This window comes from Anabas testudineus, chromosome 19, assembly GCF_900324465.2.
Source record: "Anabas testudineus chromosome 19, fAnaTes1.2, whole genome shotgun sequence".
Lineage (NCBI taxonomy): Eukaryota > Metazoa > Chordata > Actinopteri > Anabantiformes > Anabantidae > Anabas > Anabas testudineus.
The window spans coordinates 5,647,207-5,669,434 of NC_046628.1; the positions used below are offsets into that span (position 1 = coordinate 5,647,207).

A 22,228-nucleotide genomic window follows, 5' to 3' on the forward strand; every position below is an offset into this window, starting at 1 on the left:
ATGACCATGTTTTGTTTTTGTGATGTTGTTGTTGTTGTTGTTGTTGTTGTCATCATGCGAATCTCCTGCGAATGATTTTCGCAGGAGATTCAAGTGAACATTATCAGAAATACATACTATTCAAGAGAGAATCATGTTGCAATGCTGCCTGTTAAAAGCAGTAGGTACATCCTGTTTTGATGTGTATTTTGATGTTGCCACCACTAGACTGCAGCATTTGACCAGACACCAACCTCTAACGGATCAGTGTGCAGCTCCTGATGCACACACAACATCTAGAGAGAGATGTTCAGCAATATAAGAAATTAAAACGTGTTGGTACTTTGCTGTAATCAAAAACCAGAAGAATGGTATTTAAAACTACAAAGAAATGATTAATTAACCTTAAATTTGTGACATCGTATTATTCCAGTGGTTAAGTTTTCTAAATGTCCTTTTAGAAATAAAAATGGTTTAGTTCCCAATGACTTTTATTTGATTATGCAAAGTTTAATCCCAAACACTGTATCAGACAGTTAATACAAAAAGATTGAATCAGAGATTGGCTGTTACATAACTGCCTCAACATGAATAAAGACTAAAACAGAACTGTAACAGTCACCTTGTTTACATAAATAAGGGAACCAAAACACTAGAAACTCCACACACGCTCTTTAACATACAGAATTATCACCTGACAGTTTCAACTTAAATACTTATAATAATTAATATAGTATTGTGAAAGTAGAATCCTTGGCAGCACGTCTACACACCTGGAGCTGCTGCATCAGGTTCAAACACCTTGACCTCTGTCTACAAAGTGGTCAACTCAGCAGCACCAGCTTACCTGAACTCCCTCATCCTGCTCTACAATCCATCTCACTCACTGTGCAAGCGAATAACGTCTTGTGGTCTCCTCACCTCAGCTATAAAGATCCCAGGCGAAACCTTTCAGCACTGTGGTTCCACTACAGTGGAACGAGCTACCCACCTCTGCACGCTCAGCAGCCTCACTCTCAACTTTCAAAAGCAGACCTCTTCCGAATCTTTCTCTGTAATTAAAAAAAACAAAACTTGCATTTATAACCTATGAAACTGAAACGGCTATTTCTAGAGCACTTTTGGCTGCATGAGCTGTCAAAATCTGCAGACAAGCCACCGGCTTCCTCTACTCCTCGTCGTGCCCTAGTTGCACCGGGGTGCTTGGACCTGACCGAGTCTTTCTTGCAGACTAAGTCCAGTTTCGTGGGCTCTCCCACTGGCGCACGAATTGCTTCTGTTGTTGCTATTTGATTATTTTAAGTTAGCTCCACAGAAAAGTTTCTTCACCCTGCGAGTAGCACTAACTTCATACAAATAGTAAGATATACAGATGATTAATAATCATCTATGTTAAGACAATTGTAAATGGAAAATTCATATATTAGTGTTACAAGAGACAATTTTGAAAACTTCAGCAATAAAATGAGATTATTAAGGAAATCCACAAACTGGCAGCGTGGGGAAAAATATACTGTTAGAAACAACATTGATAGTTTCCTCTTTTGGCCTTTTCACATCCCTTTAATTCTTTAGCACATACTGTTAGCATTTATAGAAACGTGAACCAACCCCAGTATGAATAAATGCATATTTGAAAAGGCTCCAGTCAGCAGCAGACTTGGCACAAACTAAGACCTTCACTGATTGTTAAAGTATAAAAGTCTAATTTGGATCCAGAAGTGTTGCATAGACACGCTGGAGGAAACAGAAACTACTTGATCCTCTATTCCCCGTCTAGTTATTACCACGTCACTCATTCTCCTCTGTAAATACATGCAGTGTTTTACAGGCTGTCTGTTAAATCATAGTGACATAGGTCTGAAAAGATCTCTTCCCCCTCACAGCTGCAACTTCCTCATTGAGCGACTTGAGCTAGATGTGACTTCTGAGCACACTGCTGAAACAAGAACGAAAACCCCCAACCAGCCAAAACACTCACACAAGAGACATCGGCCGCAGATGAAGCACCGCCGTCAGCTCCTGATGAAGTGACACGGTGTGAAGTGTTCAGCGGGAACTTTTCTGGAGCAGGATCACTTGTTGGGGACGAGCAGGACAGGGGAAGAGCAGGTAGAAAGGCTGGTTGGGCTTCGCTGCCACCATGCTGCGGCAATCTCTGAGCATCCTGAAGCAGCTCAGCTCTGTGACAAAGTAAGTGTTCTCATCAGAGGTCTGTACTACTTCAACTCTAATACACACTTTATGATTTAAACACAAACATGTCAGGTTAGGAAATTACAACTAAAGTAGTTTTAATTTCTCCATAATCACAGAGGCGATCATATTAGTTCATAGAGTGTCACGTCCAGGTATAAAAACCTTCAAGGCGTATTTAATGTCCTATATCCAGACACTTTTCTGGGCTCTCACGCAGCTTGTGATCACCTGCTACAGTGCACTGGACTGGAGAGGTTTTTGTTTCAGCGCTGTTCTGCTTTGAGGAAATGTTGATTTCTGCTTTGGTTTCCATGTTCTCATTTTCACTATTGCAAACACGGTGTTGAAAAGTGTGTAAAGCTGGAATGCAATAGTTGCTCGTTCCTCCTTGTTCGAGTGACTCAAGCCGTGATGGGGCTCTGAGGTAAACCCCAGGCTCGTCTACACGTGAAAGCAGGAGCGGTTCAACACGCAAGTGGACGAACCGACTCCAGGTTGAGGTGGACGGAGGCGTCTCTCTGTGAAATGTGGCAGCTGCTGGAACTCTTCATGGTGTGGCATCTCTGTTTATAATAAAAAAGACATCATACTTTATGCCTTAAATTGAAATCTCTTGCAGGTTTCTCTACATTTTCTGTCTTTTGTTAATAAAAAAAAGACTCAAACAAGAGAAAACCACCCTAGCCGCTCACTGTGACTGTGACTGCTTTTTGCAAATGAGTGGTTGAATAAGGCACCCCCCTATGCCTCTGTGTGTGTGTGTGTGTGTGTGTGTGTGTGTGTGTGTGTGTGCAGGCCACGCTGCCTCTACTTTCATCGCTCTCTGGTTTAATAACAAACCTACACAGCGTGCATCTGCAAACAGAGCAACGTGGGCTCCAACTGCAACGCTTTGCCTAGTTTTCATTTTGACAGCAGTGCCGACCTTTGATGAGATAAACACAGCTAGACAACATCTTCTGACTTCGCGTGCAGTAGTGTATACATTGTGATTCATCTATTTTTATATATCAGTGGTGCTAAACATTGACTAAGAGTGGTAGATTTATCTAGGGGTTGGGCTTCACCACAGACGCATGTATTCTTACTTTATGTGGAATTAAAGGTTTTTCTCCCATGTCGGACGAGAAAGCTGAAACGAAAGGCAGACTTTAAAAAAAAAAAAAGGAACTGGCATATAGTTTAAACACGTTGGGGATTTTCTTATCTTTGTGTTGTGAAACATCAGGTGTCAGGTTCACTGGAGGAAAGAAGAAACTCCACCTTGGAGGTGCTGGGTCTCGTCTGACCTTTGAGAGCAGGGTCGAGTTTCCTCTGGGTGTGCCCCGAGCTTGGAGATGCTATCAAAGCTGCAGAGAAAGTTGTTGCACTTCACCTCTCTGTTCATCACCGTCCCACCTTTTTAATCACCCGTAGGTGGAGGGAGGTTTCTGTGTTTCTTGTTACAGACCTCACACGGCAGCAGCAGCAGCAGCTCATACGTCTGAGTTGAGGTTGTCATCATGTCAGTCAGGCCTAAAAATATCCAGCCCACTGCGCGTTCAGAGCAAAAGAGGGGAGCTTCAATTCTAAATTACAAAGCCTCTGCAGTCTATTATTTTTGACAGTCATCTGAAGTAGGACATGAATGTGATGCTTCTTAGAAGGAGACATGTAAAATCCTGTATTTCAGACTATGAGGTGTCGTGTTCTTCTCAGCATTAGACAGAACACACAACGCTAATATCTATTCAAAACATCACTTCAGTGCCTTTTTAAGAAATGCTCAGTATTTAATGGTGACATCGTTAAAATGCTTGTTTTGTCTACTAACAATCAAAAAGCCAAAGGCGTTTATTAAGAAGAGAAAGATTTTTTACATATAACTCTGTGAGGTCTCACTATGAAAAGTGCCAGGAGATGATTCATGTTGTGATTTGACGCTTTACAAATAAACTGAACTGAAATAAAATCACTAAATTACTCACTAACTGCTGTGGGAAATATCCTACATCTGCAGGTCACAAGATGCCACTGAGCTTCTACACGAGGACCTGGTTATGGTGAGAAACAAGAACTTTCAGTTTCACATCAGCATCATATTTCATAATTAATGTACGTAAGCTGCATCTTTTTACAGTATTGATACAGAACAGATACAACCTAAATAAGTTCCTGTTTTTGTTTTGTTTTGGGGTTTTTGTTTGTTGTGATTTCTTGATTTACTCACATGCCATTTCCTGGTTTGTGGTTCAATGCAGGTAGAGCAGCGGGTGGAACCGGCCAAGAAGGCGGCTCAGGTCCTCCACAAGAAGCTGCAGGCCTGCATGCAGAGTCAGTCAGGGCTGGAGGCTGAGAAACGAATGGTACCCGGACTGTTACATCCACAAGAGGTCTGAAAACATTTTGGCTGGTTACTAAAAGGCGTTTGCCGTCTCCCTTTCTCTGTGCGCAGAAAAAGCTCCCTCTGATGCTGCTGTCTATCAGCATGGCAGAAAGCTTCAAGGACTTCGACGCAGAGTCCTCTATCAGGTGACAGGTTTGATCCCCTGCAGTTTTCCATGCCCATGTCATGTGAAGAACTCATGACTCCAGTTTGGAGATTTTCACTTCTGGATTAAAAAGAAAAGAGGATCCCACACACTGTGTCTCTTATTCATACATAGTGAAATGTGTATGTGTGTGTGTGACAGGAGGGTGCTGGAGATGTGTTGTTTCATGGAGAAGATGTTAGCCAACATGCTGGCAGACTTTGAGGTGAAAGTGGAGAAGGAAGTTCTGGAGCCTCTCAACAAACTCAGCGAGGTAAAACTTCCATATCATCATCAAATAATACTTCTGACCACAGCTGTAATGCAACTAAACACAAAAATAAAATTACACAAGAAGGATTTTTGAATTGAGAAATGTTTAATGTGCATAGGCTTAGTTTTAAGAGAGTCAGTCTAATTAAGTTGTTGTGTAACTCAAAACGTAAAGGAAGAAACTGAACTGATCACGCTTACCACACTTGGGGTTTTTAATACACACTGTAGGTCGTCAACAAACAGAACGCAATGTAGTGCAGACCAATTTAAGAACTCGCAAACCCCGAGTTCAGCGTGACAAGTGTAATATTTATTGTAGGATTGAAGAGGTTAAATTATATTGTTCATGTTATTTCGTCCATTTCCTGTACTTATGATGTGAAAGTTTTCTCTGAGCGTTTCACTTTTGTTTGTTTTTTTACTTTCCTTTAAGGATGATTTACCCGAGATTCTCAAGAACAAGAAACAGTTTGCAAAGCTCACGACTGACTGGAACAACGCAAGAATCAGGTGAGTTACACAGCTGCCAGGCAGGAGGTCTAGAGGAAGACCAAAGAGGAGACTTATGGATGTAGTGAGAGAGGATAGGGGGTAAATGGAGGCAGATGACTTATTGTGGCAAAAGCTAAAAAGAAAATAAGACGAAGATCAAGTCACCATTACGATTCTCTCACTCTCTTTATGTGTGTGTGTGTGTGTGTGTGCGTGTGAGCAGGAGCCAGGGCAGCACTGGTCCTCAGGCAAAGCAGGATGGTCTTCGGGAGGAAGTGGAAGAAGCTTGGAGGAAGTTGGAGAGCATCAAGGTATCAGTGTTTCCTCCTCCTCAGCAGCAGAAGCAGCAGCAGCACATTGATCATTGACTCCTACTCTGTCCTGTCTCTGTAGGACCAGTACTCTGCCGATCTGTACCACTTTGCTACAAAAGAAGATGACTACGCTAACTACTTCATTCGTGTGAGTCGCACTTGTGAGGTTTTGTTTTTCTTCTCTCAGTTAATTTAGAGCAGGTGGAAAAAAAAATATATATTCAGGCAGGTTTCACACTGTATAATTATGTAGCCTAATCACCGACTGCTTTAAACACCCATTGCCTCGCATGTTCGTCCATCTATAGCTTCTTGAGCTGCAAGCAGAATACCACAAAAACTCCCACGTGTTCCTGGAGAAAAACATCAGCGAGCTCAAAGAGGATAACAGTCAGAAAGGTGAGCTGTCTGTTGTCTGTGCATTTATTTGAATGTCTTGTTGTTTGCAATATTTTCACATGGATTCTTGTTTCCTCTGTCACCTCATTCAGGCCCAGCACTAAGTTCCTCTAATCAGAAGGTCTATGGGGAGCCTCTGCTCTCTCATCTGTCCAGAACTAACAGAGACATTGCTGCACCCATCCAGGAGTGTATTCACATGCTGCTGAGAACGGGCATGAGAGAGGAGGTAGGTGTGACGGGACGTGGGAGGTGGATTCACAGGGATAAAAATGCCACCATGTTGGTGGAGGTTCAGAGTCGTTCAGGTTCTGGTATCTGCAAGTTGAGTCATGTCAACTGAACTTCTTATCCGAGTAGCTTGTTCAGTCTGTGGAAAGATGGCTAGGCAGCCCCTCTTCATCATAAATGCCCCTTCATCTTCTCTGTCCAGAAAGTGTGAGAATAAGGCACGCTGTCGATTACTGAGCACACTAAATACTGATTCCTGAGCACATTAGATTCAGCAGTATCGGGGACGGGGGAGGTCTCAGGCACAGTCTTTCTCCCATGCTTTTTCATGCTGCCCTTTCAGTTCATCCTCAGCAAAATTAAGACCACGCGAGTGAGTTCCCAGGTCAATTTTCCTCAGACTGAAGATGCTTCTTGGATGATTATTGCAACAAACCAAACTAAGATGCTAAAGGCAAGCTGACGTGAACCAACATCCGGTTTCATTCTAGAGTTTATTTAACTCAGGGGATTTTTCTCTCTTTAAAATGTGTTATTATATTAATTAATTTTCTTACCATCTCAGAATTATTCCAGCTTTAGACATGTGCTCTGAGCATGAATATACAAAATGTCTTTATTTGTCTTGGACCATGTTGTCTACTGCAGTTTCTTAATGGGCCATTTTTAATGAGCACTTCGCTGGTTTTAGTTTGACTGCAGCCTTCCCACCATCCACACCATCACTCTCCACCCTTCCCCTCTCCCCTTCCTCCCCTTCCTCCCCTTCCTCGCCATGCAGGGTCTGTTTCGTCTGGCGGCGGCAGCCTCAGTGGTGAAGAGGCTGAAGACATGTTTGGATCAAGGAACAGTTGACCACAGCGAGTTCAGCATGGACCCTCACGCTGTGGCTGGTGAGGACGTGCCTTTATTTAAAAAAAAAAAAACATTCCTTCTTTAGGATTCTGTCATGAGTGCTCTTTCTTATCATCATCTAACGTGACTTTCGCTGCTAATTCTAACTACCCAGTTCCCGTTTTGTTTATTTCAAGCACAGGCTCTTCTGCAGCTTACAGTAATGTAAAACGCATTACTTCCCCTGCACCGGAGAATTATTAGAACAGTAATATAAAAGTTTCTTTAGCTGCAAATAGAAAAAATGATTCCTTTTATCAAACTGTGAGAGCTGAAGGTTTTTCATTCGTATAAATATGTTATGCAATAGTAAAACACATCATTTATCTACTACTATTTATCTATATAAAATGAACAACCAGACACAGTTGTGATTTTGGACATTTATGTGTCGCGACAGGAGCCTTGAAGTGTTACCTGCGAGAACTTCCTGAACCTCTAATGACCTTTGAACTCTACACTGACTGGTTTAAAGCAGCAGGGTGTGTATATTGTTTATCTCCCTTTTTGTTGTTGTTGTTGTTGTTGTCGTTGTAAGCCTGTTTTTTTTTAGCTCGACCTCTATCTTCACAGGGAAAAGGACTTGACAGAGAAGCTGGAGCAGTTCCGAGTGCTGCTGAAGAAGCTGCCACCTGAAAACTACAACAACCTCAGGTGTTTACTCACTGTCTATTCAGAATGGCTCTTTCACCCTGAACAAAATGCAGCGTTAGTCTCGCTAGCAGCACTGTCACTCTCAGTTGGTCCCAACACGCACGCTCAATTCTCAGAAAATGACGCTTACCGACTTTGGTGAACTTTATGTTTAGTGCTTCTGTAATTAGTAGATACTAGCAGGTGCGAGCTAACAATATTAGCATTGTTATTGTGTGCCTGTTAGCTTGTTAGCTGTTAGCCCAAGCCACCACAGTACAGCCTCACAGAGCTTATGGCATGACTGTAGACTCTTGTTTGGTTTATCCAAAGGCTTTTGAAAGGGATCGAACCCTGAAAAATGCCTGGATGTATATGCCCATAAGTCTGTCTGCCTGTCTTCTTCCCTTCACTCCTGCCACCCAGTTTCCTTAGTGTTTTCCTCTTTCTCCCTGTCAGGTACCTGGTCCAGTTCTTGTCTCTGCTGTCTGAGGAGCAGGCCATAAACAAGATGACACCCAGTAACGTTGCCATTGTCCTGGGGCCCAACCTGCTCTGGCCCCAAGCTGAAGGGTTCGTAACCGCTCATCTGTCTGTGTTGATCGTATATGAATCCTCTTTCAACAGGTTTAGTTGAACATGAGTGAACCAGCATTATTTTACGTGGTAGAGCAGCAATAAGGATTTATTGTGTGTATGAAGAACAGGAAGAGCAACCAAGGTAGCAGAAATAGTCTGTGGCTAAACCTCAGTTTTCTAGCTAGCTAGTTTTGTCTAGTTAATCGAACAACCATTAGCAAACTGTCAGCAACCCGGCTGAATTTGTCTGTAAAAATGATTTATACCTTTGTGACAAACTTTGAAGAGCATTCTCTTTTCTTTGTCTCTGCCTCTTTAGAGAAGTGGCACTTTTTGACATGGCATCAGCTTCTTCAGTCCAAGTGGTCACAGTCATTGAGCCTCTTATTCAGTACAGCTCCAGCCTCTTCCCTGAAGGTATGCAAACACAGATGTACCCTTTTATACATACACTTACATTTATAAAAGCACATAGGGGTTTGATAAACAGGAGGTAAATGAGGTCAGAAGTGTTAAAACGACTTACCCCTCTCTTGGAAGTACAAGTGAAAGTCAGTGCAACCATTTCACAGGAAACGCTAACAACTACTGCAAACACAGCAGGCCAATGTTGAACTAGCAGGTCTGTCTGGAAATTGTGGTGAAAGCAGAAACGGGCAGTTTGGTTTGTAATCTTTACAAATGGCATTAAGCTTTTATGTGAGTTTGTTAAAAACCTGTCTGAGAGTGTGTCAGTTTGTGTTTCTGATGCAACAGCAGCTTTTCCAGGTCTAAGCCATTAACTTGCTGCAGTGTTTTTATTATTATTGTTATTATCAGTAATCAAAGCTATAACCAAAAGACTCACACTGCTTTTAATTTGAAATAACCTTTAAATGTAATGCTGTCTATTTCATGCAGCTCCCATAAATTTATCGTTTTTGTACTTTACATTTTGTCTTGGCCAGCTGTATCCTTTGAGGTCCCAGACCTACCCGAGGTCCCCGATGTGACTCTGCCTTCACCTGTAACCCACTCTGTGGTCGCAGAAAAGGAGAAACTGAGCAGGACAGTTTCCTCCTCTTCATCCACAACTTCCTCCTCGTCTTTTCATCTCCCTCTCTCCAAGACAAGCAGGTACTGGTCTGCAAGAACAGATCTGTATTTAGAGTTCAGAATAACAACATAACACAGTTGTCTGGAATAGTTGGATATGATTGCGGGATTTTTACATATAAACAATCTTTACCTATTTTTCCATCAGCACAGCTTCTCAGGACAGTGGTGCCTTCTTCCTGGTGAAATCTGGCTCAGTGGGTCGCAGTGGCACCACCACCTGGGGCAGTCCTGCGTGTGAAAAAGCAGCACCAGCACATCCAAACACAATGTCCAGCAGCTCATCCTCCTTGAATCCCAGCCCTATTCCGATCTCTAGTGCCTCTGCTGCCAGCAGCTCAACAGCAAACCAGTGCCCAGTCCCACCTCCTAGAGCAACAGCTCCCAACTCGGGTCAAACCAGGAGTCCCATCCAGAAGCAGTTCTCGGATCAGGGCCAGCTGGAGCCAATTTTGGAGGCACCTCCAGAATCCCCTAAAGCGTTTGTGAAGATCACCTCACCATATAAACGTGAGTCAGAATCCTCTCAAGCCAATGGCTGTGTAAAGATAAATTTAAACAAATTCAGTTGAAAGAAAAGGAAGGTCTTTCAAAATCGTCATGACATGGAGATAACAAATCATACATATAACCACTGCAAGGCAGAAAAACCTCAGCGGCTGTGGGTGTGTTCACACATAAGCTGATGTAATGCTTTTTCAATAGCAAAGGGGCAGTCCAGACATTTAGCATTGTACTTTAAGTTGGGTGACTCAAAACACTGGATGCTAATTTCCCACGATGAGACTGGAATGTAAACTGTCTTCTGTAAAACCCCTCACACAAAAATAATGTCCTGCATCTTTTAAACTCCACACCTACAGCCAACAATGCAGCTTTATCAGCATGTGTAAAATTGGTTGACTGCCCCTTCAAATGCCCCAAAAAATATTTTTCTACAGCAGCACCTTTATTAATTGCTGAGCTCACAGCCTAGTCACATAAATTATACTGGATGTCTCTTGTGAATGGTCTTTTACTGATTCTTTACTACTACCTGTTTTCCTCTCAGTGTCAAAACCATAGTGTGTAAGTGCAAGTTGACAGAGAGAGCTGTAACAACCAGGAAGTACACAGGAAACAGGAAGACTCACACCAGTGACCAAAATATCAATCTCTTGGGTCATGCGTCATCTCTCACCCTGTTGTAACTGCCTCAGTCAGAAGCTGAAAAACTTTACCTTATAAGTCGTCTCATCCTAATACCTAATACTTCTGCTGCTATTTTCTACTTTAACTTGTTAAACTACTTTGCCATTGTGTGTTAAGCAGTTTTGCCTTAATGACTTTGCCACTACTGCTTGTTTGGCAGCAAACAGTCCCACAAATTACTTCAATGCCACCTCTGAATGTAGCAGAGCAGTGGTCTCATATAAAACTATTTCAAAATGTGACACATGTGAGGCTGCCATTTTTCAATGTGCTGTAAGTTTGTTATGATGCTGCATTTTTATCTTAGCACTGTCTGTCTGCTGTCATTTATTTATTTATTTATTTGTATTTTGTTGTAGTCACAGTTTCTTAAAGTCCCTCTGTCTTTGTTTTCATTTACAGCAAAAAGATCCTTCCCCCTAAACAAAAATAATGAGCAGGTGACAGTGCAGTACTCCAAACAGAAAGCCTCAGGACCTCCCAAACTCCAGGCCCCTGTTCCCCCCACCACAAACCCAGCAACCGTGGACACTAGGAGCCAGCCGAAGCCTGCACCCCGAGCTCAGACAACCAGTGTCAAAAAACCTGCACCGAAGAAACCAGGAGTCAAAGCCCCAAACTGTCCTCCCCCACTCCCTCCACCATCACAGACAAAAGAAGTTCCGACTATAGCACAGTGAGAAAAAATACATTTATGTTCAATGTGCGTATTTCTTTTGTGCTATAGTCCTTTAAACATGTAAAACTAGCTGGTTAAGCAGCTGAAACATGTTTTTATTTTTTGTGAGTAAAATGATCCTTGCATTGTTTAGTATCACCAATCTGGGCTGAACTTTTTATTTTTGAGTAAAAGTCTTTCAGCGTAATTTACTTTTGGTCTAACTATGTTTTCATAACCAGTATCATTTATTTATTAGGCGGTTACTGATATTCCTTTATTTCTCAGAATGCTAAATATTTTTTGGTAATAAATAAATAAATAAATAAATAAATAAAAATAGCCAAAGAACTGAATAAATGCACAATGCATCAATATTTTACACTGGATTTGTCCATATTTCTACAAGATAAACCAATTCCACTAGTGATTAAACATAAACTTTCAGGATTTTGGGTTTAAACTGACCTCAGATGTTAAAAATGAAAATATGTGTAAATAAAAGCATATTCAACCAAATGGAAAAACATCTTTATTCTCAATTTATATCATCGTAGTATATCATTGCTATTGAAGGATGTGAATTGCACTATGTACTGCAGGTGCTCATACTGTAAGTACATATTCATAGAAGGTCAGTTGATATCTTCAGTCGTATAAAAGTACATACAAATAGTTCTTCTATAAAAAGCAATACAGGACTTTATAATCATAAAAGGTGCATAGAGTATCTACTTAGAGGGTCTGCAGCATAAAATGAACAACTATATGGTTCAGGCTTTAGTTGCATCTAACAAATACCAGAAATTACTTTTCATATTCCCTCAGTTCATGTAGTTTTGTCTTAAAAGGCTAATCCTGAGATTGCAGATATCTCATTAAACGTCTTCCCTTTTTTTCTTTCCTGGTAGTGTATTCCTGAGCGAAACATTTACAAGAGGTTGCAGTGATGTCAAACGTTTATTAAAGTTCCACTTGGAGGAAGTGTAAAGTGAATAACAGGCTCTGTATGTTGTACATTGAGTAATGTTGGTGTTTCCTTTGTGACACATACAATCTTAACCACATACATCCTCATGTTCCACATGTTCCCTTTGTTTCGGTCCTGGTCTTTCATTAAATCAGTCTCCCTTTTTTGTGCTGAGCTTGGAAACTAGCAGCGTTGAGTCGTTCCCTCCTTTTAGATACATCCAGCAACAGGTTTGCAATAAACTGAACATACTTGAAGCATGACTATGAGAGTACAGGATCCAGTATGCTGGATTCATGTTGTAGTTTTCACCATCACTCTGTCAACAGAGCTGGTCTCGTTGACTATATAAAATGTAAGATGACTGATTTGATTGGAAATAGAGAGCAATCATACATCAGAAGACGATTCATTTAGTTTAGTGTGAAAAGATAGATGTTAGACTTTGATTTCATCTTCGTCGTCCATGTAGCTGTAGGATATTTTCTTCTTGGGCTGGCTGATGATCATCATGTCTGAATCTGCAGCCTCCATCCTGCTCTGTCCCTTTAAGAGGCTGACACCATAGTGGCGTGCGAGCACATCTGTAGCGCTCTGGAAGCGCTCGCTCTCCATCCCCATCCCCAGCCTCACTCGTTCAGGTGACCCCATAACCACATCTGGTACTTTACCGGAAAGACCGTTCACCTCTGTCACGCTGCCCTCCTCCTCCTCCCATTCGGCCCCATGTGGACTCTTCCTGCCCCCACAGTCCTCCCTCAGCAGGGAATCCACATATGAGATAGTAGCCGAGTCCATCTCCGATCCCTCATTGGTGAAGCCGCAGGCTGAACCCACCTCCTCTCCCTCCCAGGCGTGGCCGTGATCCTCCGGGTGTCCGTCAATCAGGCCGAACACCTCACTCATGAGGGAGGGGCCGAGGTCAAGCGTGAAGGTGTCCAGGGAGGTGAGGGAGGGGAGGGAGTCGGAGTAGGCAGTGGTGGTGGGTTTGGAGGCAGAGGTGACGATAGAGGTGGAGCATGTGGATAAGATGACATCAGTGGGGTCGGTCAGAGAGCCTCGGTGGATGTTAGGGGAGCAGGACGCGGGGATGGAGACGGAGGGCTGCTGGCGCTCAGAGCGGGAGAGACGAGGCAGGGTGACGAACCCAGAATCCAGACCTGAGAAACAGACATCAATACATGAAATCCAGCAGTAGTAGTATTTTGTACTGTTTTGACTGTGTTACTACAGTTCTTAAAGGTACAGTATATTGGTGAATAAGCTTTCTAATTTTTGAGAGCAACCTCTCCTGTCTGTAATGTGAATATAAAGTTGTACTCAGTGAACAGTTAGCCTAATAAAGACTGGGAGAAACACAGATCATAGATAACAGAAACACACCTATCACAGCTAAAACTGTTAATGTAGGTGAGAAAGCAAGTGTCTCATACATGTGTCTCCAAAAAACACTTTGTTATTGCTTCGTGTGTGTATGCAGGGTCAGAAATGCCAAGAATTAAGAAGAAGAAGATTTAATAATTAGTCTTTGTTACTTTGAATTTATGTATTAAATTAGATAAATCTAAATGAGCCTTTAAAAAGCAACATTTTCAATTTTCCATTGTGTCTTATACTGCTACTGTACTGTACTTCTTTTTATTTCAAAAAGAACAGACTCAGATTATTACGCAGTCCCATTCTCAGCGAGACTCTGCATCCAGGTCCAACAGGGGGCGGTGTGAACCCACCTGAAAACATCTTATCTGATGGTGATCAGCCAGAAAAAAAAAATAACTGGCTGGCAAAGTGCTGAGTTATTCTGTGAAAAGTGACTCATGTGAACAACACTGCCAGGTCACTTAACAAGTCAGACACGAACACTCTGTCATCATCACCCAAACGGGTAAATTACTCGAGCTCCTATAAATGTCAGCCGTTAAAGGTCAAGACTCACGAGTCGGGGGGTTTTTCATTCCAAACAAATAAGATAAGCACCTGGCGGCATCTTTTGTACATCTAATGGGGGTTTTGGTGGAATGAAAACCTGTAAAACTCTCCCATTTACATATTATGATGCATAATTACTGGAGTATAAAGACGTTTCAATGTCACTGCAAAAGTAAACTATGTAATAACAGTGCACACAAACTCTCACATGCACATGAAAACACATGGATAGAGTTAGTTACCCTCGTAAACTTCCTAGTTACATCACCCAAACTATAATTACATTTCAGAGAATACCAGACCGCAGTGAAGTCTTCAAATCATTTAATTCAAATTGACATTTTGGGAAATATATGCGCACACACTCACACACACACAGACAAACACACAGGGGGAGGAGGTCAGACTGAATGAGCAATGAGTGTGGTCTTAATATGGGTCAACAGCCCAGCAGACAGCCTGTTGCCAGCTCTGTCTGAGCGCTGTTGATTACAGGCCAAGGTGATTCATAAGCACATATGGGGCAAATCTGTGTCCAGATCACTGGGTAGAACTGATGGATGAGTTCCACCGCTGGTCCACATATGGTTGCCACCTCTCTGCTGTTTCCTCTTACCACTGATTAACTCATTTGACCTTTGCACGTGTTATTTAGCAGCGTTGTAATTAAATTCAAAGGGAAGATCTACCCTGGTGGGGAACTCTGCTTAATCCCTGAATAATTAAGCAGAGCAAATTAAAACTTGAACTTTTCAGTTATCCAAGAAATTGTGTTAGAGCTTCAGAATTAAAGTGTAAAAGTTTCTTTCAACAACTTTTTCACAGGGGCCTCTTGTGAAACAACAAACATCACATTTATACTGCTTCTCCTCATCTTCACACTTTGAATCAGACCAGCACAACTCACCGTAAGAGCTCTTCTCCTCCGGTGTATTCTGAGAACTGGGGAAGAGCACTTTGGTGGTGGGACTCCCATTCGACATGTCCACATCCAGCCTGGGGAGGGAGATGGCATTCTTTATAATAGGAGAAATCGGGGGAGGCGGTGGCGACAGATCCTTGCATCCTTCTCTTGGTCGATTGTCAGAGCCCCTTCTGATTTGACGGAGCGTCCTGGAGAAGAACGCCCCGATCTTGTTGTCAGGGCTGGAGATAGAATCCGTTTCCCCGCTGTTCCCGTTGGCTGTCCCACCGTGATTGCTGAGGAAGGAGGTGTCCCCAAACACATCGCCACCACGACCCACGTGCATGGTGTGGCGGAAGTCTCCCAGAGGAGGGCTGATCATTTCCACTGTCAACTCGCCTTTATGGCGACGTTTGCTGTGGGAGTGTGACACCAGACCTTTAAGACCTGACAACTTTTCCTGAAGATTCATGGTTAAAGCAGGTGAATGGCTAAGTACTGAATCAATGTCAAAAATGAACTACAAAGTGTTTCTTGGTTTGGATTTATGCAAAAATCAGACAGTTCAGCAGTCCAAGGTGTGGGCCTACAAAATAGCTCTGGTGGGTTATTCCAAGATTTTAGAGCTGTGTAATTTCTAAAGCTGAAAAGTTGATCTCCAGCTCGGCAGTGCCAAACAGCTCACTGGAATATTGTCTCTGTTTATCATGTGGAGGCCAAACTCTGTCCCACTCTTTGTAGCTTGTTGTTATGCATGACTGGCTGAACTAAACAGACATAAATCGAGGCCAACACTATGCAGCTATGCTCCTGGAGGCTGCCGGGCCAGTTGGACTGTGGTGAGGTCGGTTGGCTTGCTCTGGGCTTTGGCTTCGTCGACATCAGCTCAGAAATAGGTCCAAGTCCAGCTGCAAATGGTTCTGCGGTTGCACCATGGAACCATCTATCAAGAGTGAAAACAGGGAAAAAATATCTATCTTTAAAATGCAGACAGGGATGAATTTGAATTTGAGATATGTCGAGAGAAATGGACGACATTTGCAGGTTATTATGTGAAAGCTGAGATTCAGTTGTGAGATTGAGTCCATTCTACGTTTCTGTTTTGAATAATGTATGCTGTCGTAACGCCACCTCCCTGCATTTTGGACAGATGTGTCTGTCCAAAGGGTTTTAGGGTTCCGCGTTCCAACGATCCGCTGGTGTGGAACCATCTAAATTTAGACCACAGTCACTTTTGTTTGTGTGACAAATCAAAGTCTACTTCTTATCCATGAAATGGGTGGGCTTTCAGGGAATTCCTGCTTCCATTTTGTCCTGCTTTGTCCGGCATGAAGGTTACACAGAGTTCATTCTATGCTGAAAACACTTATCTCGCTTTTAAAGCTAAGTGGCAGGCCTCATTCAGCAGGAACAGAACTGTTTATAAACAAGCAAAGTATGCTCCGCAAGATAGGAAGCGATATTGATAATTTCCTGATAAGAAAATCACTGCTTGGACTGGCAAGTACAAGCAGGATCTCCAGACCTCGCAGACTTATGGATATCCAATTATAATATTTTTTGATAGCATGCGGCAGCCCCGACAAGGACCTCTGGTTCTTTTTAAGCTTTCCACAGCAGCAGCTAAATGCCTCCTATGCTTTCGTTCGCCCCGTCTGGCTTCATTAATGACCCGCTCTGCTTCATGAGATGGGGATTGCGTCAGGTCCAAAGCAGCCCCTCTAATTTGCTGCTGACCGCAGTCCCAGGCCCTCCGCTCCACCTCCCCTGGCTGGCGTATTAAGTGGGGCATCTGGGAGTGGAGAGGGAGGAAACACGCCACATACCAGCACTGAGCAGAGCCATATCGAGGCTCACAAAGGAGCGCCTGGGACCAGTTTCCCGAGGTGTGATGTTGAATCTGAGACGGCGTGAGCCTGCAAAGATCTTGTGCACGTTCCCATGAACTGCGCTGAAGCGACGGTCCACCTGGCTGATTAAAACAACTCTCCAGTGGCTGCGGTCACAGACACAAAGGCGCTTATGCTCTTTCCAATAAGGGAAATGTTTGTCTTCTTATATCAAAGAAAAACCACGTGCTAACCTACTGCATTACAGGAATACACGTGGATCCATTCATTACTCTGCCTGTGTGCCCACAGGAAGCTCTGGTGCTTTGTCTGTGCCTGTAATCCTGTTAAAAAGGGGGGGTCGCTCACTCTAGCTCTTCTTATGTATTTGGACCCTGTAGGCAGAGCTTATTTTATGTGCACATATGCTTCTTTCCGACTCTTCTCTCGGCCCCCCCTCCTCTCTGTGGTCCTTCTTTGCACTTGCTCCTCTGTTTGTCTGAGTTAACACACATAAGCCAGCACCCCAAGACATCAGATAAAAAAACACCAGAAGGACAAAAATACAATATTAAGTAAATAATAAGTATTAAAAATTGATGCTATAAGCCGACCACAGCTTACCTGTCTAAGTCTTGGACACTGGAAAAGAATAGGGGACGTCTCAACAGGGGGAACTCAGATGTACCCGGGATTATCTTCTAATCCTTCATCTCCTCCGTTACCCCCCAGCAGGGTGCCTCGCTCTGGGTGAGGTCTGTCCACTGGTTCTGACTCCTAAAAGAGAGGGAAAAAATATTATTTAAGGTAATAAAGAGCTAGTTTAAGTAGAAGTAAAGGAGAGCGATGAAAAGGTTCAGGGTGGCGATTAAGACATTTTAACAAGAAGAAGTGGGAGGATGGCGAAATAGGGCAGAAACAGTAATGGTGGTAGGAGGAGAACGGTTCAAAGAGGAGGTCAGACTCCTCTCTATTGTTAGTTTGGGATAAAAGCAGCATTTTTGCATTAAACTTAGTGTGTTGTTCAGGATGTTGTTCAGTTTTAAGTTGTTTTCTTTGGGGATTCAGGGGATTTCGGGGGAATTCATACATCACAGAAAGGCTCAATAAAATATTTCCATGTCACTGTGCACAGCATTTGCTTGAGGTGGCTTTGCTGGATAAAAACCAGAGGAACCACAGTCTAATAGGAGCCGTGTGTGCGTGCGTGCTTGTTGTACGAACACATTCTTAAGCAGAGCATCAGTCGGTGGCGTCCTTCTCTCGAATGCGACCGTCAAACATCCTTCTCCTCAACCTCAGCGCTGATTGAAACCACGTTTGGGTCCGAATCCTCGGTTTTCCTCTTTCATTCTCTCATCTCTTCTTTCCTCATTTTTAAAAACGCCTCTTTCTGCTTCTCTCGGTTCTTTCCGCCTCATTTCTTTCTCCGTTCTTGCCTTCCAATATTTATTTTCTTCCCTTCAATTGTCCCTCCTTCTTTCGACTTCTCTTTCTTTTTCCATCGCTTTACACAGTTACACTGGGGCCCACACACACAGACACGCAAACAAACACATAATCTCTACTTTTGGTGACTTTAACTAAAAGAAAGTTGTTCTCTGCTATAGTTTGTCTAGAGTTAACTCAGCATTGGACTTTGTGTTTTGCCACAGGTCTTCCCCTCCCTTCTCGCTCCCTCTCTTCTCATGTCCTTCACTCACTAACCGCCGCTAACCAGGTGAACAAACATACAAGATAAAACCACATTTTTAGACTCACCCTTTGACTTTCAATTACGTTCCCATTTTCACAATCCATGCTCAGTGCGGATCCAAGCAAAATACTGATACACTTCTTTCTCCTTAGCCAAGAAAACACTTTCACGCTTCAACAAATATCCACACTCTCCGAGGCCCCTCTCTGCTTCCTGCGTGTACTGGAACCGAGGATCCTAATTAGCTCTTTTTGTTACCTCTCTCTTTCGGTGTTCAAACACTTCCTTTCTTCTTTTCACACATGCACAGTCTATTTATTTGATACCTGTCGTGTTACAGGTTCTAATATCAGCCACTTTTAGCTTATCAGACATGTTGGTTTTGTGCCGACGTGGTCTGATATGTGAAAATGCATTACAGTGCAGAAATGTCAAATATGTTTGTGGTAACCTTGAGATGGAATCACTATTACTGTGATAGGTTTATTTGTTCTTTGCTCACTAGCTAATAGATAGTGAAAGTCTTTCTGTCAAAAGACTTTTTTTCAGCTGAATTAACAACTGTCTGATTTTTTTATCTGAAAAGTGGCTTTGATTAGTTCCTACTTCAAGTTCCTAAAACCATAATAGATATTAACAAATCTTAGCTTAACTGAATAGACAGAGGTACAAGTGTTACCAGAAACGCCAGACTCTAATAGTCCAAATCATGTCGAAGTGCACAAGCATCTATACTTGCATTTTTTATTTAGTAGTAAAAAAGACTGTAAGTTCACATTTTGCTGAAGGATGAAAACCTTGAACTGATGGATTGTGTTGGCTATTTTCCTCACCACTTACCAAATTCAGCCTGACAGCAAAAATGATTGTAAGTTTTAGACTGAAGTTTCATGCTGTGTAGATCCGAGGAGGAACAGGCAGCCACAGAGACTATCCAGAGCTGGGAAAACTTTGCAAATTGTCCACATCAATCACCATGTGAAACGTTCGCTTGCAGTGAAGTGTTGGAGAGCAGCCAGCCAACAAACAGACTTGAACCTATCCCTCTTTTCCAAGTCAAAATGGTGGTGGCCTGGGTAACATCGTCCACTAAAAACTGCTTCTGAAAATATCTGAAGAAACATGCTAAACAGTCATTTTTAAATTGTATACTGTGTATAGTAAGGTTTGCTCTAAAGATCCCAAGATCTGGGAGTTGCTCACATTTCCCTCCACATAGTCAAAAGTCATAGCAGTGACCCAGTTGGCTGAATGACCTCCTGGTTGTTGACCAGCAGGTCAGCCCCTTCAGTATAGTCCTTTACTATGGTTTGATTATTGTGAAAGAGTCATGACCATTTGGTAACAACTCATTGTGATGAAGACGTTTTCCCAACATCAGCATATGTAGCCTCCAAAAATAAGAGAGAGAGAAAGGCAGGGAACCTCGTGGTGTGAAAGCAAATACAGCAGCCGGATTCACAGTTTGCACCTTCGCAACTGACCCTTTCCTGTTTGGTTGCGTCAATGACACCCAAAGGTCACAAACGGTCCCCCTTCAGAGGAATGTAGAACTCAGGTAAAAAAAAAAAAGCTAGACAGGAAAAACCACAAGGAATGTCTGCACTGGTTTACTTAATCAAGTGCTTTGAAAAGTACCATGTCATTAGAGTAAATGACACGAAGGGGGTGTAGGGAAAACATATAACACGCGCGCGTTGGTCGTCTGCTGCAGGCTGAGCTGAGTGCTTGTGGAACTATCAAAGCACGTTCTCAAGGAGGATTTACTGTACGCCTACTTCTGGGGAAACTAACAAGGGGAATTACAAAGCCAGTGAAACATGAAAAAGAAAAAAGTCACAGATCCACAGTAAGGGAAACTGGAGCCATCACTACACCATGTTTATTGGATTTCTTTGTTATTATTACTGAAGCAGGCTGAGCTTTTTATTGATCACCGCTGGGCTTGTTTGTTTGTTTTTTTTGGCGGGCCATGGCAGGTCAACAAGCTCTTCTATTAATGTGTGTGTGTGTGTGTGTGTGTGTGTGTGTGTGGTATAACACATGGTGGCCTCCCTCATGTCTGGCTGACAGGTTGTGAGGGTCAAAAAGCCACATGCCCCCAACTTGTAATGAGTCGAGCAGTGTCCTGCCTGTTTGTCTCCGTAATTAAAACACTTCAAGGCCACCTACTTCAACTTCATCATGTCATGTTCCCCTGAATCTCTTTACATCTTAGTCATTTCAATGACGTATGAAAATTGACAGGTTGCGTCACGTAACTGCTCTTATTTACGAGGCAGCGTGATAAAAATCAAAGCACTGCCTGGCTTTTCTTTTTTTTTTTTTGGTGCCAGAGTTTGCTCTGACCAAGGCAGTAGTGGGGGAATAGTAATGATACACTGCTGCTGCTGAATATAAAAATGTTGAAGATCAGATTGCGTTTCATGCCACACATCTGTGAACAACTTGCACAGAAACCTAAACACCGACTATATTAAACAACTTCGTTTCAATCAACTTTTTCCTCATGTCTTTATGAAACTGCTTTATCTGAAATGAAAGATTAAGGTGTTTGCTTTCTGTCTCTGCACAGCAGGGGGGGGGTCTCCTTTGACTTATTAACACAACTAGAATATTTGAAAGAAAAAAACAGCATCGCTAATAATTAATCACATGATCACCTGCATCTAATGATTAGTTAAACAGGCAATAGAGAAGTTATTTATTGTTAAAGTGGGTCCCTGTACTGCAGCCTACCTATCTGATGGTACAATTCATATATCACAGAAATACTATCTAATGCTGCTAAGTGCATATAACAGAGTTGTTATTCACATGTTGTAGCTACATTATAGAATATATGGGCTATAAAATAGCCACAGTGGTGACATTACATAGCACAGATAAACTTTAAGTCTCACTCTTCACCTCAACATGGAACACAATCACTGTGCAAACACACTCAAGCTCTGCACGACTATTACAGACTCAAAATATTATAGAGTGATTTCATAACATTTTATATAAACTCACCCCAGGCAACTGCCACAAGAAGAAAAGCAGACTGGTCGACTCCGATGTAATGATCTATCCTACAGAAATAGGTCCGAGTGAGCCGCTGGTGCAGCCGAACTGCGCCGCTGGTGCGCCGGGTGTGCGGAGCGGCGCAGCGCGGAGGATGAGGAAGGGGCGGGACGTGGATCAAATACCAAAGGAGCCGTCCAGAGGACCACACCAGGGACTCCCACCCAGCTCCATGGTTAACACCTCAGCCTGATGTCTCTGCAACAAGCCAATTGACTTGTCAACACGATCAGAGGCAATGAGTGAACGTGCAGGAGGAACAACGCAGTGCATGCACAGGCGCACAGGTGGCGCTATAACATGAGCTTTCTATTCAGTGTGAGTACACTCAGTTTTGAGGTGTGAAGAAACGAGTTAGTGTCGCGGGGGTGTTTTGTTTTGCAG

At 42.8% G+C, this 22,228-nt stretch overlaps 2 protein-coding genes across 2 annotated transcripts; one reads left to right on the forward strand and one right to left on the reverse strand.

The window, feature by feature from the left end:
- Positions 1-1,821: 1,821 nt before the first annotated feature.
- On the forward strand, positions 1,822-12,441 carry sh3bp1 (SH3-domain binding protein 1). Its single transcript, XM_026350737.1, has 18 exons — positions 1,822-2,172; positions 4,178-4,220; positions 4,419-4,523; positions 4,613-4,689; positions 4,851-4,962; positions 5,398-5,474; positions 5,680-5,767; positions 5,850-5,918; positions 6,079-6,169; positions 6,262-6,398; positions 7,182-7,293; positions 7,695-7,776; positions 7,868-7,948; positions 8,387-8,500; positions 8,826-8,923; positions 9,454-9,622; positions 9,750-10,111; positions 11,195-12,441. Exons 1-18 carry the CDS (start codon positions 2,123-2,125, stop codon positions 11,470-11,472), a joined length of 2,145 nt encoding a protein of 714 aa, XP_026206522.1. The 5' UTR covers positions 1,822-2,122; the 3' UTR covers positions 11,473-12,441.
- Positions 11,967-21,943, reverse strand: cdc42ep1a (CDC42 effector protein (Rho GTPase binding) 1a). Its single transcript, XM_026350738.1, has 4 exons — positions 21,794-21,943; positions 17,707-17,859; positions 15,257-16,196; positions 11,967-13,580 (listed from the first exon to the last, which is right to left on the reverse strand). Exons 3-4 carry the CDS (start codon positions 15,723-15,725, stop codon positions 12,859-12,861), a joined length of 1,191 nt encoding a protein of 396 aa, XP_026206523.1. The 5' UTR covers positions 15,726-16,196; positions 17,707-17,859; positions 21,794-21,943; the 3' UTR covers positions 11,967-12,858.
- Positions 21,944-22,228: the final 285 nt, after the last annotated feature.